Source organism: Pelophylax lessonae (assembly GCF_965119305.1).
Source record: "Pelophylax lessonae genome assembly, chromosome: 2".
NCBI lineage: Eukaryota > Metazoa > Chordata > Amphibia > Anura > Ranidae > Pelophylax > Pelophylax lessonae.
In genome coordinates, this window is record NC_138769.1 from 164,294,249 (window position 1) to 164,308,372 (window position 14,124).

The following is a 14,124-nucleotide window of genomic DNA, read 5'->3' on the forward strand; positions in this document are numbered from 1 at the left end:
TGTAGGGCGCTGATATAATATAAGGTGTGTAGTGTAAACCAAAACACTTATTTTTAGATGAGGTACAGTCAATAGGCTCACATTAAAATAATCACAATAAAATAATCACAATTGAATATATAAAGTGATATTTAGTGATAAGGTGCCAGTGCTCAAAGTAATATTTCTTATAAAACTTTATAAATATAAATTAATTATGACTGATAGTGCCAGTGCTTTATATTGTGCTTAATATACTAAAATTATATATATATAAGAACCAATAACACATATGAGTGCAGTGCTGGGTAAAAAATATTCATAAACTATTACTCAATCATGAGATAATAGTGACATAAAGTGATCTGTGCTGGTGTATATTAAAGTGACTAAAGCCCCGTACACACGCACAGATTGTTGGCCGTAAATTGTCGGCCAACGTCCGATCTACCGATTGTAGGCTTGTTAGTATGATGCTTCCGACAACCAACTGCAAATTTTCGGCCGAAAAAAATCTGGTGTGCATGATATAAAATTTTTGTTGGCCAACAACAGAACGGCCGATTGTTCCTCAGTCAGTACAGATTTCGGCAGACAAAAATCAGATGAGCAAGACAGGGCATGCTCAGAGAAGAAAAAACACAGGGAAAGTCAACCATCACATGACATCACTTCTGAAGTTGGTTTTTGTTGGCGAAACAAAAGTCCAGTGCAAGTCTAGAGCACATTTCAACCAACAAACAACACTGGACAAAAGACGGCCGATCGGTTGGCCAACACTCTGTGCCTGTGTACGGGGCTTAAGAGCAATCAATTAAATTTTTAGTGGTTTAAGATGTGCAAAGTGTGCCTCAATTGGGCTTATTAGTCCATCTAGTGATTCCCGTGGTGAATAATCAACTCTTCAGGAGTGCATCAGATATTGGATATCCCAACGTGCGGTCCTGTGGGCATAGTGCTGTTAAAATATATGCTCACCAGAAGGATGCGGGTCACACAGACCCTGCAGGCGTTTTTTACAATATGTGGATAGGGTACCACTCTTTTCCTCCTTCCTCACTATTTCTCCAGGGATCATGGACTTAGGGCTCACTTTTAGGGCTTGAAGGGGTTAAAAATGCTCTCTCCAGCAATAATCTCCAATGCAGGATTTCTAAATGTATGTCTAAGTAAGGGGAGTATAGGAGACAGGAAGCCAACATAGTGTAATACCGTTTATTATGCACATATAAAAATAGATAAAAAATGGGTGCTTACATTAAAAAGTGCTTTCCAAGCACTTATAAGAAGGCTCTGGTTTTATATATGAATGCCTTTGGAGTTACTCCTCGATCAGGATCCTCCCAGGGCTTCACAGTGGCTGGTGGTGTCTTCTAATAGCGGCGTGCGCTCCGCCTTGCGTTCCACCGCTAACAGGAAGTGACGTCGTAGGTCAGACGATCAAGGTAAGACCACAATGCATTTCGCGATTGTTCGCGTCATCAGAAAGTCTATGAGACACCACCAGCCACTGTGAAGCCCTGGGCGGATCCTGATAAAAATTAATAAAACAGTCTTGAAGTCCTTATTTAATTAAATCTTTTGACAACAGTGATCTCTAGACTTGATCGGCTTCACACTCCATGCAATATGCGGTGCTGCATGCAACCACAGGTGTCCACACATAAGACAGGTGGCTGCTTACAAGAAGGTGGCTTATAATCAACATATATAACAAAGAGAAACACCCGAATTGGGAGTTATATTCACACAACAAGGAAACTCTCCAAAATAGTCACTTGATCAGGACACAAGATTAATGCAGGAGCTTTCAAATAGGTTGATGCAAATGGCATAAAATCCCCCTGTCTCCTAAAGATCCTCGGTATATTCCATAGGGTAACGATTTACATGTGAATGAAATGAAAGCTAGATAGTGTATTACCCTTAAAAACTGTTTATTGAAGATAAAAGGTTCCACTTACATAAAAGATGAAAAAATACAGCTTGTTACATATGTGCACGGGGCCTGCAGCGCTGACCGTGCAGAGTGACGATGCGGCTACTCCTCCCTACCGACGCACGTTTCTCCTCAGCAGGCATCCAATCCCAGCATCGTCACTCTGCACGTTCCGTGCTGCAGGCGGCCGTGCACATATGTAACAAGCTGGATTTTTTCCATGCAGGAGAGGGGCAAACAAGGGTGCTATGCAGGCGACTGACATCCTCTATATCAACTAATGATGCCATGGGCAGCAGGTAGAAGTTTGTATTGGAGCACAATGAAAACCCGTGCCTTTGTGTAACTAAAAGGCAGGTTATATCTACACACCAGCGTGTATACAATATTTGTGCAATTTTTAGGCATTTTGCCAAGGCACCCCTGAAGAAACCTCAACGCACCCCAGGGTACTTCACGCCATAAGACTACAGTCACTTAACCACTTAAGCCCCAGCCCTATTTCGGACACTTTTTGTTTACAAGTTTAAATCAGTATTTTTTCCTAGAAAACTACTTAGAACCCCCAAACATTATATATATTTTTTTAGCAAAGACTCTGGAGAATAAAATGTCGGTCATTGTAATATTTTTTATCACGCGGTATTTGCGCAGCGGTCTTTAAAGCGCCATTTTTTTGGAAAATTTTTGAAAAATCACATTTCACTAATTTTAAAAAATACTAAACAGTAAAGTTAGCCCATTTTTTTTGTATATTGTGAAAGAACATGTCACGCCGAGTAAATAGATACCCAACATGTTACGGTTTAAAATTGCGCCCCCCCGTGGGATCGCGACAAACTACGGTCAATAGAGATCTCAATCTGCGACGCTTTAAATTTATTTAACGGTTACCAGTTTTGAGTTAGAGTGTAGCTCTTTTTTTTAAATTATTGCTCACGCTCTGTCGATCGCGGCGATACCTCACATGTGTGGTTTGAACAGCGATTTAATTTGCGGCTCGACTTCCGTATACGTTTTTTTTGTGCGCGAGCTAACGGTGACGGGGGCGGCTAAATTTTTTTTTTTTTCACATTTATTTTATTTATTTTTTTAACTTTATTAAAGTTTTAAAAAAAAAAAAAATCTGATCACTTTTATTGCTGTCACAAGCAATGTAAACATCCCTTGTGACACCAATATGTAGTGACAGGTACACTTTATGGAGGGATCGAGGGTCTAAAAGACCCTAGACCCCTCCACTACACTTCCCTGTATGCAAAACGCCGAAAACGGCATTTTTGCATACAGCCGTTTTTCAAATTTGCCGCCTTTTGCAGCACAGTAACCCGGAAGTGACGTCATGGACGCAGCCTCCGGGTTACGTCATCGGAGACCCGATCGATGCCCTTTCCGGCATTCATCGGGACTCCATCCAGCCGGCGGACGTGCCGGCTGGGTGCTCGGGGCTCCCGGTGGAACGGGAGCCCCGGGCAAAGCCACGGAAGGCGGCGGGAGGGGGGGGGACGTCCCCTCCCGCCCCCCCGGGTACCGATCGAGCGGCTCCCGAGCCGCATCGGTCGGTACCGACGGAAAGCCAACCGTCGGCTCTAAACCACGGTACCGGGATGGTGCCTCTAGCTAGAGGCATCATCCCGGTACACTACCGCAAAGTTTACCGACGTAGACCTACGTTAGTATGCGGTAAGTGGTTAAAGCGGAGTTCCACCCATTTTTAATACGTTGGATTACATAGATGTATGTAATCCCCTTTAAAACGACTTTTAGAAATGGAAACTTTTTTTTTTTTTTTTTTGAAAGTAAATACCCTAATTTCTGCTTTATTCCTCCTTTCCTCACTTCCGGGTCCTATCGGCGATGACGTCATTCGGCGATTCGCAGTGTGTGCTGGGATGTATTCCATGCCAGAAATCTCGTAGTATTACCCAGGAGCTGAGCTGTACTGTGTGTATTCAGGCCGTGACCTGCCCCGCCTCCGCCCCGCCTCCTCTCAGTGAGTTGTACTGTATGCATTGTATTCAGGCCGTTCTCTGCCCCGCCTTCACCTCGCCTCCTCTCAGTGAGTGAGGACTGAAAGCATTATATCCTCACTGAGAGGAGGCGGGACAGAGGCAGGACAGAGCACGTCCTGAATACAATGCATACAGTACAACTCACTGAGAGGAGGCAGGGTGGAGGCGGGGCAGGTCACGGCCTGAATGCACACAGTACAGCTCAGCTCCTGGGTAATACTGCAAGATTTCTGGAATGGAATACATCCCAGCACACACTGCGAATCGCCGAATGACGTCATCGCCGATCGGATCCGGAAGTGAGGAGAGGAAGAATAAAGCAGAAATTAAGGTATTTACTAGCAAAAAAAAAAAAAAAAAGTTTCCATTGGTAAAAGTCGTTTTAAAGGGGATTACATCGATCTAAAGTTACGAAAATGGGTGGAACTCCACTTTAAGCACCATATGGTCCTATATACAAAATATTTGTCAGAACTGAAGTGGTTCATCCTGGAAGCAGTTTTGTATCTTTTGCAGCATAATTACCTTTTTTTCAATGCAAAATGGTACACACAGAAACAGGGGGCCTCATGGGGCTAGATTCTCACCCACCTATGCAAACTTATACATGGGTTGGTGGGAAGAACAATACATATGCAACGCAAATAACCCCCATAGAGACCATATCATCTCATACTTCCGATACATTGATGATCGAATCTCTATCACTAAACAAGAGTTGTCAGCTACTGAGTTTAAAGAAAATCTTAATACCAATGAATTGAACCTAAGATTCAGCATTGAAGAACATCAGATTAAGACAAACTGTTTGGACCTCACTTTGTCTGGATCTATTCAAGATAATACAGTAACAGTATGGACAGACATACAGAAAGATCACCTAAAAGAATGCCCTTTTACATGCATCAAGTTGTCATGTCCCTCATAACATCAAAGCGATACCACGCTTAATTAATTGGTATAAAACGAAATTGCTCAAGCTCAACAGATTATGACAAAGAAGATTGTCTATTGGAGCACAGACTTTGTCAATGGGGCTACTGTAAATCACCAGTCAAAGAAGTCTGTAGTTAGGTTGGGAAACTTGACAGGACCAACCTTCTAACTGGCCACCCCCCCACAAAAAAACTTGGCTGCCTGATCAACTTGTGTTCTTTGCCAATTATAGTTCTCAATTCCAGAATATCAAAAACATTATCTCAAAACACCTTTCTGACCTACACAGCGATGACAGTTGCAAGGCCACTCTGGAGCGAGGGGTCAGATATGTTGCGAGAAGAACCTGGAGCATAGGTAACATGATTTCCCCCAGTATATATACCTCCAAACATACTACACGAACATGGCTAAATACCACAGACTCTTCAAATGTGGCGCCATGAGAGGAAATCCCTGAAAATCATAGAATACTTTTGGGGACCCCCAGGTCACCAGAAATAGTGTCCCCATTGGAATATTTCCCCTGTATTACTTTTCTGGGACCAACCCAAAAATTAGGATTTTCTTTTACATTCACTTTTATTGATAATGGTAAACAGGACAAATAGAGAGGGTGCATCTCCATAACAGGGGCACAGACAGCAAAACAAACTGACAAGTGTTTTAATCGCTCTCCACTCTCCAAAACAAAAACAAAAAAAATGTGCCTTTAGTTATACTTTAAGTTTGGGAGAAATATCAGCTGATAGGGTATCCTCCTGTGCAGAGTCCTTTGAGCCAGAAGAGGAACCCTCTTCTTCCTCCTCTTCAGGAAGCACAGAAGCTATAAGAGAAAAATCCGAGCTCCCACAAAAGATCCAGTGCCAAAAGCAACATTACAGGCTGTCCTGCTTTTTTTCCTGGAGGGGTCTGAGTATGGTCCCTGAACATGGAGCCCTTGAGAAAGTCAGGTGATTGTGACTCAACACGTCAGGGGGAGTCGGGTGACGTCACTTCCGGTCTACGACCGAGACTGGAAGTTAAGAATTTCCTGTTTTTATCCTGGGACCCCTAAGTCCATTTAATACAGTCCAAGTAACTATATATTTTATTAAAAGTTATCTTGCATACTACACTATGGAGACCCTGTTTTATTTTGTGTGAGCAGAGAACTGCGTACAAAAGAGTGAATTCCCTCAACCAACGATTGTTTCATGTGAACACGCTATGATAATTAACCTTAAGGTTAGTGGCCATAGCACTTAATGTAGGACATCGGTTGTTGGGAGACTGCACTGTTGTCACAACGTTTTTTGGATCACTCCATTCACGGAGCAAACTGACTTTTTCCATCACTAGTGTTTGGACTTCTTTTTATATATCGTTTTGGTTTTACTATATATTTGTTGGGAATATGATTCATCATTTCACTTGTCAGAATATTTGACTCATTTTCACATTTATTGCTATATTTCAATGTATGTCTTTTTTACTGTTATTGCGCCGGTCCATTTTGTTTTATATTAGTTTGAACACTAGAAAACCTTTGTGTTAACGGCCCCTGAACTTCTGCCAAAATGAGCAAGGAGCAAGCACATCAGACAGAACTACCCTTCCTTATCCATCCCTCAGAATTTTATTACATTGAACCCTTTTGCTGACAGGTCTGTGCGTCCTATGGACCTGACAGCGGGGGATTTCATACACAATCCAGTCGGGATTGTGTGTAAAACTGCTGGCATACTCCTGCCAGTCAGGTGGATGCATTCCAGTCACTGCTGTCTGATTGCCTCCACACAACCCTGGTATTGGTGCCCCCCCCCCCCGAGCCTTTGCCATGTATACCAAGCTCTGCTTTCCCATCTGCGGGCCCGGGACTGACATGGCAGGTGCCGGCGAGTGGAGGGGAAGGAGAAGAGCATACACACTTGACCTGGAAACTGACATGTATGACGTCACTTCCGGGTCAGGCTCTCAGTATTCCCGGCTAGCATAGCCAGGAGGGGAGGGGATGTATTGCAATGCGATCTGAATTGCACTACATTCAGTGTAGCCCATTAAAGAGAACCTGTCACCTAAAAATCATAGGGGACTTTTTGTCCCCTATGTCATGGAAAAAAAAGTAAGCATACAATTGAGTTATACCCAATCACATAAAAACATTTTGAGGCCCGACTTCCACATATACGCACGTACGAATGTAAACGCATGCGGTGAGGGCGCCTAAATGTGATAACGTCAATTGTGATACTTGTTACATATTGCCGAGCATGCTGGAGTGAGTGCAATATTTCTAGTACGAGACCTCTTTTGTTTCTTTATTTTACATATTAGATTTTTCTTGTTTTCATATTTAGAAAGTTTATTACCAATGAATCATATATATTTTACAAACTTTTTTTTCTATTTTTCAGACATCTTACACTGACAAGGGCGAGAAGGTAAAACATTTCTTGAAAAATATGTTTGCAGCATAAAGCTGAAATCAGCTTTACATCAGCTAAATTTTGACCCATGTATGGGCAGGCTGATGGTACCCAAGTTGATCCATCGATCAAGTTGGGTACAACAAGCCTGTCAGATTTTTAGCATGCGATTACTGTCAGCAGCTATAGTCAGTAGCAGTGATCATTGTGTTCTGCCAGCTGGGAAGGCTCCCCCCCATTGGCAGAACACAATAACGCTGCGGGAGGAATTCCCCATCAACATTGAAGTGCTGCCAGCATTGCTGCAGAGGTTAAAGGGGTGGGGGGTCAGCCTGTCAGTGCTCAGACCATATGCCACACACTGCATCAAATTGGTCTGCATGGCTGTCATCCCAGAAGGAAGCCTCTTCTAAAGATGATGCACAAGAAAGCCCACAAACAGTTTGCTGAAGACAAGCAGACTAATGGTATGGATTACTGGAACCATGTCCTGTGGTCTGATGAGACCAAGATAGACTTATTTGGTTCAGATGGTGACAAGCATGTGTGGCGGCAACTAGGTGTCTTGCCTACAGTCAAGCATGGTGGTGGGAGTGTCATGGTCTGGGGCTGCATGAGTGTTGCTGACACTGGGGAGCTACAGTTCATTGAGGGCACCAGGAATGCCAACATGTACTGTGACATACTGAAGAAGGGCAGTATTCCAACATGTTAAGGACCCCAAACACACCTCAAGGACGACCACTGCCTTGCTAAAGAAGCTGAGGGTAAAGGTGATGGACTGGCCAAGCATGTCTCCAGACCTAAACCCTACTGAGCATCTGTGGGGCATCCTCAAACAGAAGGTGGAGGAGCGCAAGGTCTCTAACATCCACCAGCTCCGTGATGTCATCATGGAGGAGTGGAAGAGGACTCCAGTGGCAATCTGTAAAGCTCTGGTGAACTCCATGCCCAAGAGGGTTAAGGAAGTGCTGGAAAATAATTGTGGTCACACAAAATATTGACACTTTGGGCCCAATTTGAACATTTTCATTTAGGGGTTGTAAAGTTTGGGGGTTCTAGCTCCACCGGATTGAGTGCACAACCGTTTAAAACATAAACAAAAAGGCTTTATTTCAGCAAACTTAAACAGGCTTCCAGCAGTGCATAAATCAAACACAAAATAAAGTCCGCTTTTCTTCAGCACAAAGGAATAAAGCAAGAAAAAAGGCACATACGGTTTTGTGGATGGGTCTTCACCCCAAGGTTTGAAACAGTCCTTAATAGACCTCTCAGCAGCTTCCAGCAAACTTGCAGCTCCTTCAGACAGGTGCAACCACCAAACTACTCCTCCCCCACACCCACCTATTGCTGCTTCCTGTCTCTTAAGGACTGCTTCTCATGGGTCTTAACCCTGTATGTGCTGGAATCCCTTATGGTCAGGGGTGGGGGCTCTTTCCCACCCGAATATCACTACAGAGCCCCCCAAATTCCGGGTCCCAAATATCGCTCTATTCAACACAGAGAGCACTGCGATTCAGTCCTCCTGATTTTAGCTATTTCCAGGAATTTCTCACCCGTCTTGGGTGACCCCCTGAACATTTCCCAACTTCCCTTAAAGAGACCACAACCCAAACACAGGAGATATATAGCGATTGTCCAGGACCCAACCTTGGCGTCCTGTACATATCCCCCCCCTCTGCCTCAACGCGGAGGTGTTGGAGGCACCACACGACAGCATACAGTGGACTCGGGAGAGGGCATCGGCATTCTGATGCTGTCTCCCGGGTCTGTGTTCTACCACAAAATTGAACTCCTGGAGAGAAAGGAACCACCTTGTCACCCTGGCATTGGTGTACTTGTTCTGTCTCATCCAGGTCAATGGGGCATGGTCTGACACCAGGCGAAACCTCCTACCTAGGAGAAAATACCGTAGGGAGTCCAAAGCCCACTTGATGGCAAGACACTCCCGCTCCACCACAGCGTAGTTTCTCTCTGCTGTCGTTAGCTTCCTACTCAGAAAAACCACGGGGTGTTCTTCCCCATTGACCACTTGAGAGAGGACCGCTCCTAATCCTTCACTTGAAGCATCTGTCTGCACTACAAAATCCTTGGAGAAATCGGGAGCTACGAGCACCGGATGTTGGCATAATGCCGCCTTAAGCTTCTGAAAAGCTTCTTCGGCATTCGCGCTCCACTTTATCATCACTGACTTTCTACCTTTGGTCAAGTCAGTCAATGGTGCAGCAATGGTGGCAAAGTTGGGGACAAACCTCCGGTAGTAGCCAACTATGCCCAAAAATGCTCTGACCTGCTTTTTGGTTAGGGGACGGGGCCAGCCCTGTATGGCTTCTACCTTATTCATTTGGGGTTTAACCAGCCCTCTACCCACAATGTACCCTAGGTACTTGGCTTCCTCCATCCCGATTGCACATTTCTCTGGATTGATGGTGAACCCTGCTCTTCTCAAGGAGTCTACGACTGCCTGAACCCGGGGAAGATGGGACTCCCAATCAGTGCTGAAGACGACTATGTCATCCAGGTAGACGGAAGCATATCTTTGATGTGGACGTAAAGTTTTATCCATGGCCCTTTGGAATGTGGCAGGGGCAGAGTGCAGACCAAATGGCATCCTTTTGTACTGGAAGTGGCCTTCCGGGGTGGAGAAGGCTGTTTTCTCCCTGGCCTCCTTGGTTAGGGGAATCTGCCAGTACCCTTTTGTGAGGTCAAGCGTGGTGATATACCTGGCTGGACCCAACCTCTCAATTAACTCGTCTATCCGGGGCATAGGATATGCATCGAACTTGGAGATTTCATTAAGCTTTCTGAAGTCATTGCAGAAGCGAAGAGTGCCGTTGGGTTTAGGCACCAACACAATTGGACTCGACCACTCGCTCTGCGACTCTTCAATGACATCAAGCTCAAGCATTCTTTTTACCTCCTCAGACACTGCCACCCTATGAGCTTCTGGGATACGATACGGCTTTAACCGGATTTTTTCATTGGGCTCGGTTACAATGTCATGCTCGATGACATTGGTGAGACCAGGTAACCCTGAAAACATGTCCCTATTTCTTTGCAGAAATTCTTTTGCCTGTTGGGTCTGGGGCCTAGACAGGGTAGCAGCAACCTGCACTAGGTCAATCCCTGCAGGGTCCCCTGACTGGACACCTATCACTGCAGACACCTGTTCTCTATCTCTCCAGGGTTTCAACAAATTTATGTGGTAGATCTGGTATGGCTTTCTTCTCCCAGGCTGGTGTACCTTGTAGTTCACTTCCCCCATTTTTTCCACTATCTCAAACGGACCTTGCCACTTGGCCAAGAACTTGCTCTCCACCGTTGGTATTAGGACGGCCACCCGGTCTCCTATTTGAAATTGTCTGATTTTAGCCGACCGGTTGTACACCCTTCTTTGGGCATCTTGAGCCTTCTGCAGATGCTCCCTCACCAACGGCATTACCTTAGCCACTCTCTCTCGCATTTGGGAGATATGCTCTACCACAGTTTTGTGTGGGGAAGACTCACTTTCCCATGTCTCCTTTACTAGATCTAGCAACCCCCGGGGCCTTCGCCCATACACTAACTCAAACGGTGAGAAACCCGTTGATGCTTGTGGAACCTCCCGGATGGCAAACAACAGGGCAGGGAGTAACATATCCCAATCCTTCCCATCTTTCTGGACCACTCTTTTTAACATGCATTTTAAAGTTTTATTGAACCTCTCGACTAGGCCATCAGTCTGCGGGTGATAGACGGACGTCCGCAACTGTTTAATCTGGAACAGTTTGCACAAGTCCGCCATCACTTTGGACATAAAAGGGGTGCCCTGGTCCGTCAATATTTCTTTGGGGAACCCCGTTCGGGAAAACATTTGAAACAGTTCCCTGGCAATGGCCTTAGAGGAAGTTTTCCTTAAAGGGACTGCTTCTGGATATCTAGTGGCATAGTCTAGGATGACTAGTATATATTGGTACCCCCTTGCTGACTTCACCAGGGGTCCTACGAGATCCATTGCAATTCGTTCAAATGGTACCTCGATAATTGGCAAGGGTACCAGGGGGTTTCTGTAATGGGACACCGGGGCAGTTAACTGGCAAGTCGGACAGGACGCACAATACCTTTTAACCTCGGCCTTTACCCCTGGCCAGTAAAACCGGTCAGTTACCCTGGCCTCTGTTTTTTCTGCCCCCAGGTGTCCTCCCAGTGCATCATTGTGGGCTAGATCGAGAAGCATCCGCCTATAAGGCTGGGGAACCAGCAACTGCTCGACAGTTTCCCCTCGGCTTTCAGCCACTCGATAAACCAAGTTATCTTTCAATGCAAAATGAGGAAACCTCTGGTCTGCACCTGGTATTTGTGGGATCCCATCAATAACAGAAACCTGCTCTCTAGCATTGACCAAGGTAAGATCCTGCAATTGAGCGGTGCCAAACGCACCCCTGGATACGTCCAGGTCTGGATGCACTGGCCTTGAGGAGGTTTCCCCTTCACTCTCCTCAACCTGGGACTGTGGTGGGGAGAGTTCCTCATCATCCTCTCCCAGCATAACCTGTAACGGGGAGACTTCCCCCCCCTCAGAGGTCAGCTCGGTCTTGCGACCTGAAACAGAAACAATATCGTCCACTTTAACATTTTCTGCAATGTCATTGTTAGTGACAGGTACCTCCCCATCAGGGGGTTGTGTTGTGGGGATTTCAGGCCCGGACCCCTCAGACTCTGTTCCTTCGAGGCCGAGGGTCCCCAGTCCCCTTGGTTGTCCAGGCTGTTCACACTGTACCTGGTTCCATAGTTCAAAAAACAGTGGGCAGTCCCGCCCCACTATGACATCATGTATCAAATTTCTTACCACCCCGACTTCTTGTGTCACAGAGGTACCACCATAGGCAACAGTCACTGGCACCAGGGGGTACTCTCTGGTGTCCCCATGGATACATACTACCCGTAGAGTCTTACTTACTGGGCCGAGTCTTCCGATCACCCTGGTATGTACCAGCGTTACCATGCTACCAGAGTCCAGCAGAGCCTTGGCAGGAAGGTGGTTCACCCATAGTTCACATTCAAACTGTCCGGTCGCTATATCAAGATGGGTGACACATGCTCTTTGCACATAAAAAGAGCTTCTCCGAACAGTCCCACACTCCATAGGCTCCTCCTGAAGTGGGCATTGTGCCCGGGTATGCCCCCAGGACCGACATCGCCAGCACTGTATGTCTCCCATCCTTGGGACAGGAACCAACCTCCGTGGTTCTGCTGTAGAAGATACCGGTTTGTGGGTGACAACGTCTGGCGGAGCTTCTCTCCTAGGTGCTGTGGCTGGCCTGGTTGCCCTATGTGTGGGTTCCCGATGCTTGGCAGGCCAGAGCAGGTCTTCCACCACAGTGTATCTTTCGACCAACTCTACCAGCTGGTCAGCGGTTGCAGGGTCACCATGGCTTACCCAGCGCTGTAGGTCATCTGGTAGGGACCGCAGGTACCAGTCCATCACTACCCGTTCCACCATTTGCGGGCCTGTCAGCTTCTCTGGTTGCAGCCATTTTTTCACCAGCTGTACCAGTTCGTGCATCTGGGACCTGGGTGGCCGATTAGGTTTGTACCTCCAGCGGTGCACCCTCTGAGCCCGGACAGCTGTGGTCACCCCCAGGCGGGCCAAGATCTCTGCCTTCAGACGCTCATAGTCGCTGATGTGCTCAGTTGGAAGGTCAAAGTAGGCTTTTTGCGGGTCACCAGTAAGGAAAGGGGAGATAATGCCAGCCCATTGGTCACGGGGCCACCCCTCTCTCTCCGCTATCCGAGACACCAGTTGTAAAGTTTGGGGGTTCTAGCTCCACCGGATTGAGTGCACAACCGTTTAAAACATAAACAAAAAGGCTTTATTTCAGCAAACTTAAACAGGCTTCCAGCAGTGCATAAATCAAACACAAAATAAAGTCCGCTTTTCTTCAGCACAAAGGAATAAAGCAAGAAAAAAGGCACATACGGTTTTGTGGATGGGTCTTCACCCCAAGGTTTGAAACAGTCCTTAATAGACCTCTCAGCAGCTTCCAGCAAACTTGCAGCTCCTTCAGACAGGTGCAACCACCAAACTACTCCTCCCCCACACCCACCTATTGCTGCTTCCTGTCTCTTAAGGACTGCTTCTCATGGGTCTTAACCCTGTATGTGCTGGAATCCCTTATGGTCAGGGGTGGGGGCTCTTTCCCACCCGAATATCACTACAGAGCCCCCCAAATTCCGGGTCCCAAATATCGCTCTATTCAACACAGAGAGCACTGCGATTCAGTCCTCCTGATTTTAGCTATTTCCAGGAATTTCTCACCCGTCTTGGGTGACCCCCTGAACATTTCCCAACTTCCCTTAAAGAGACCACAACCCAAACACAGGAGATATATAGCGATTGTCCAGGACCCAACCTTGGCGTCCTGTACAGGGTGTACTCAATTTTGTTGCCAGCGGTTTGGACAATAATGGCTGTGTGGTGAGTTATTTTGATGGGACAGCAAATTTACTCTGTTATACAAGATGTACACTTAGTACTTTACATTGTAGCAAGGTGTAATTTCTTCAGTGTTGTCACATAAAAAGATATAATAAAATATTTACAAAAATGTGAGGGGTGTACTCACTTTGTGAGATACTGTATGTGTGTATACATACACTATATTACCAAAAGTATTGGGATGCCTGCCTTTATAAGCACATAAACTTTAATGGCATCCCAGTCTTAGTCTGTCGGGTTCAATACTGAGTTGGACCATCCTTTGCAGTTATAACAGCTTCAACTCTTCTGGGAAGGCTGTCCACAAGGCTTAGAAGTGTGTCAATGGGAATGTTTGACTATTCTTACAGAAGCGCATTTGTAAGGTCAGTC

At 46.0% G+C, this 14,124-nt stretch overlaps 1 protein-coding gene across 1 annotated transcript in view; it reads left to right on the forward strand.

The window, feature by feature from the left end:
• The window catches only part of LOC309545738 (4-hydroxyphenylpyruvate dioxygenase), a 75,392-nt gene that overhangs the window by 946 nt on the left and 60,322 nt on the right, over positions 1-14,124 (forward strand). The window contains exon 2 of the mRNA XM_082245082.1: positions 7,263-7,289. Coding sequence (XP_082101208.1) covers positions 7,263-7,289 — 27 coding nt within the window. The remainder of the gene's footprint in view (positions 1-7,262; positions 7,290-14,124) is intronic.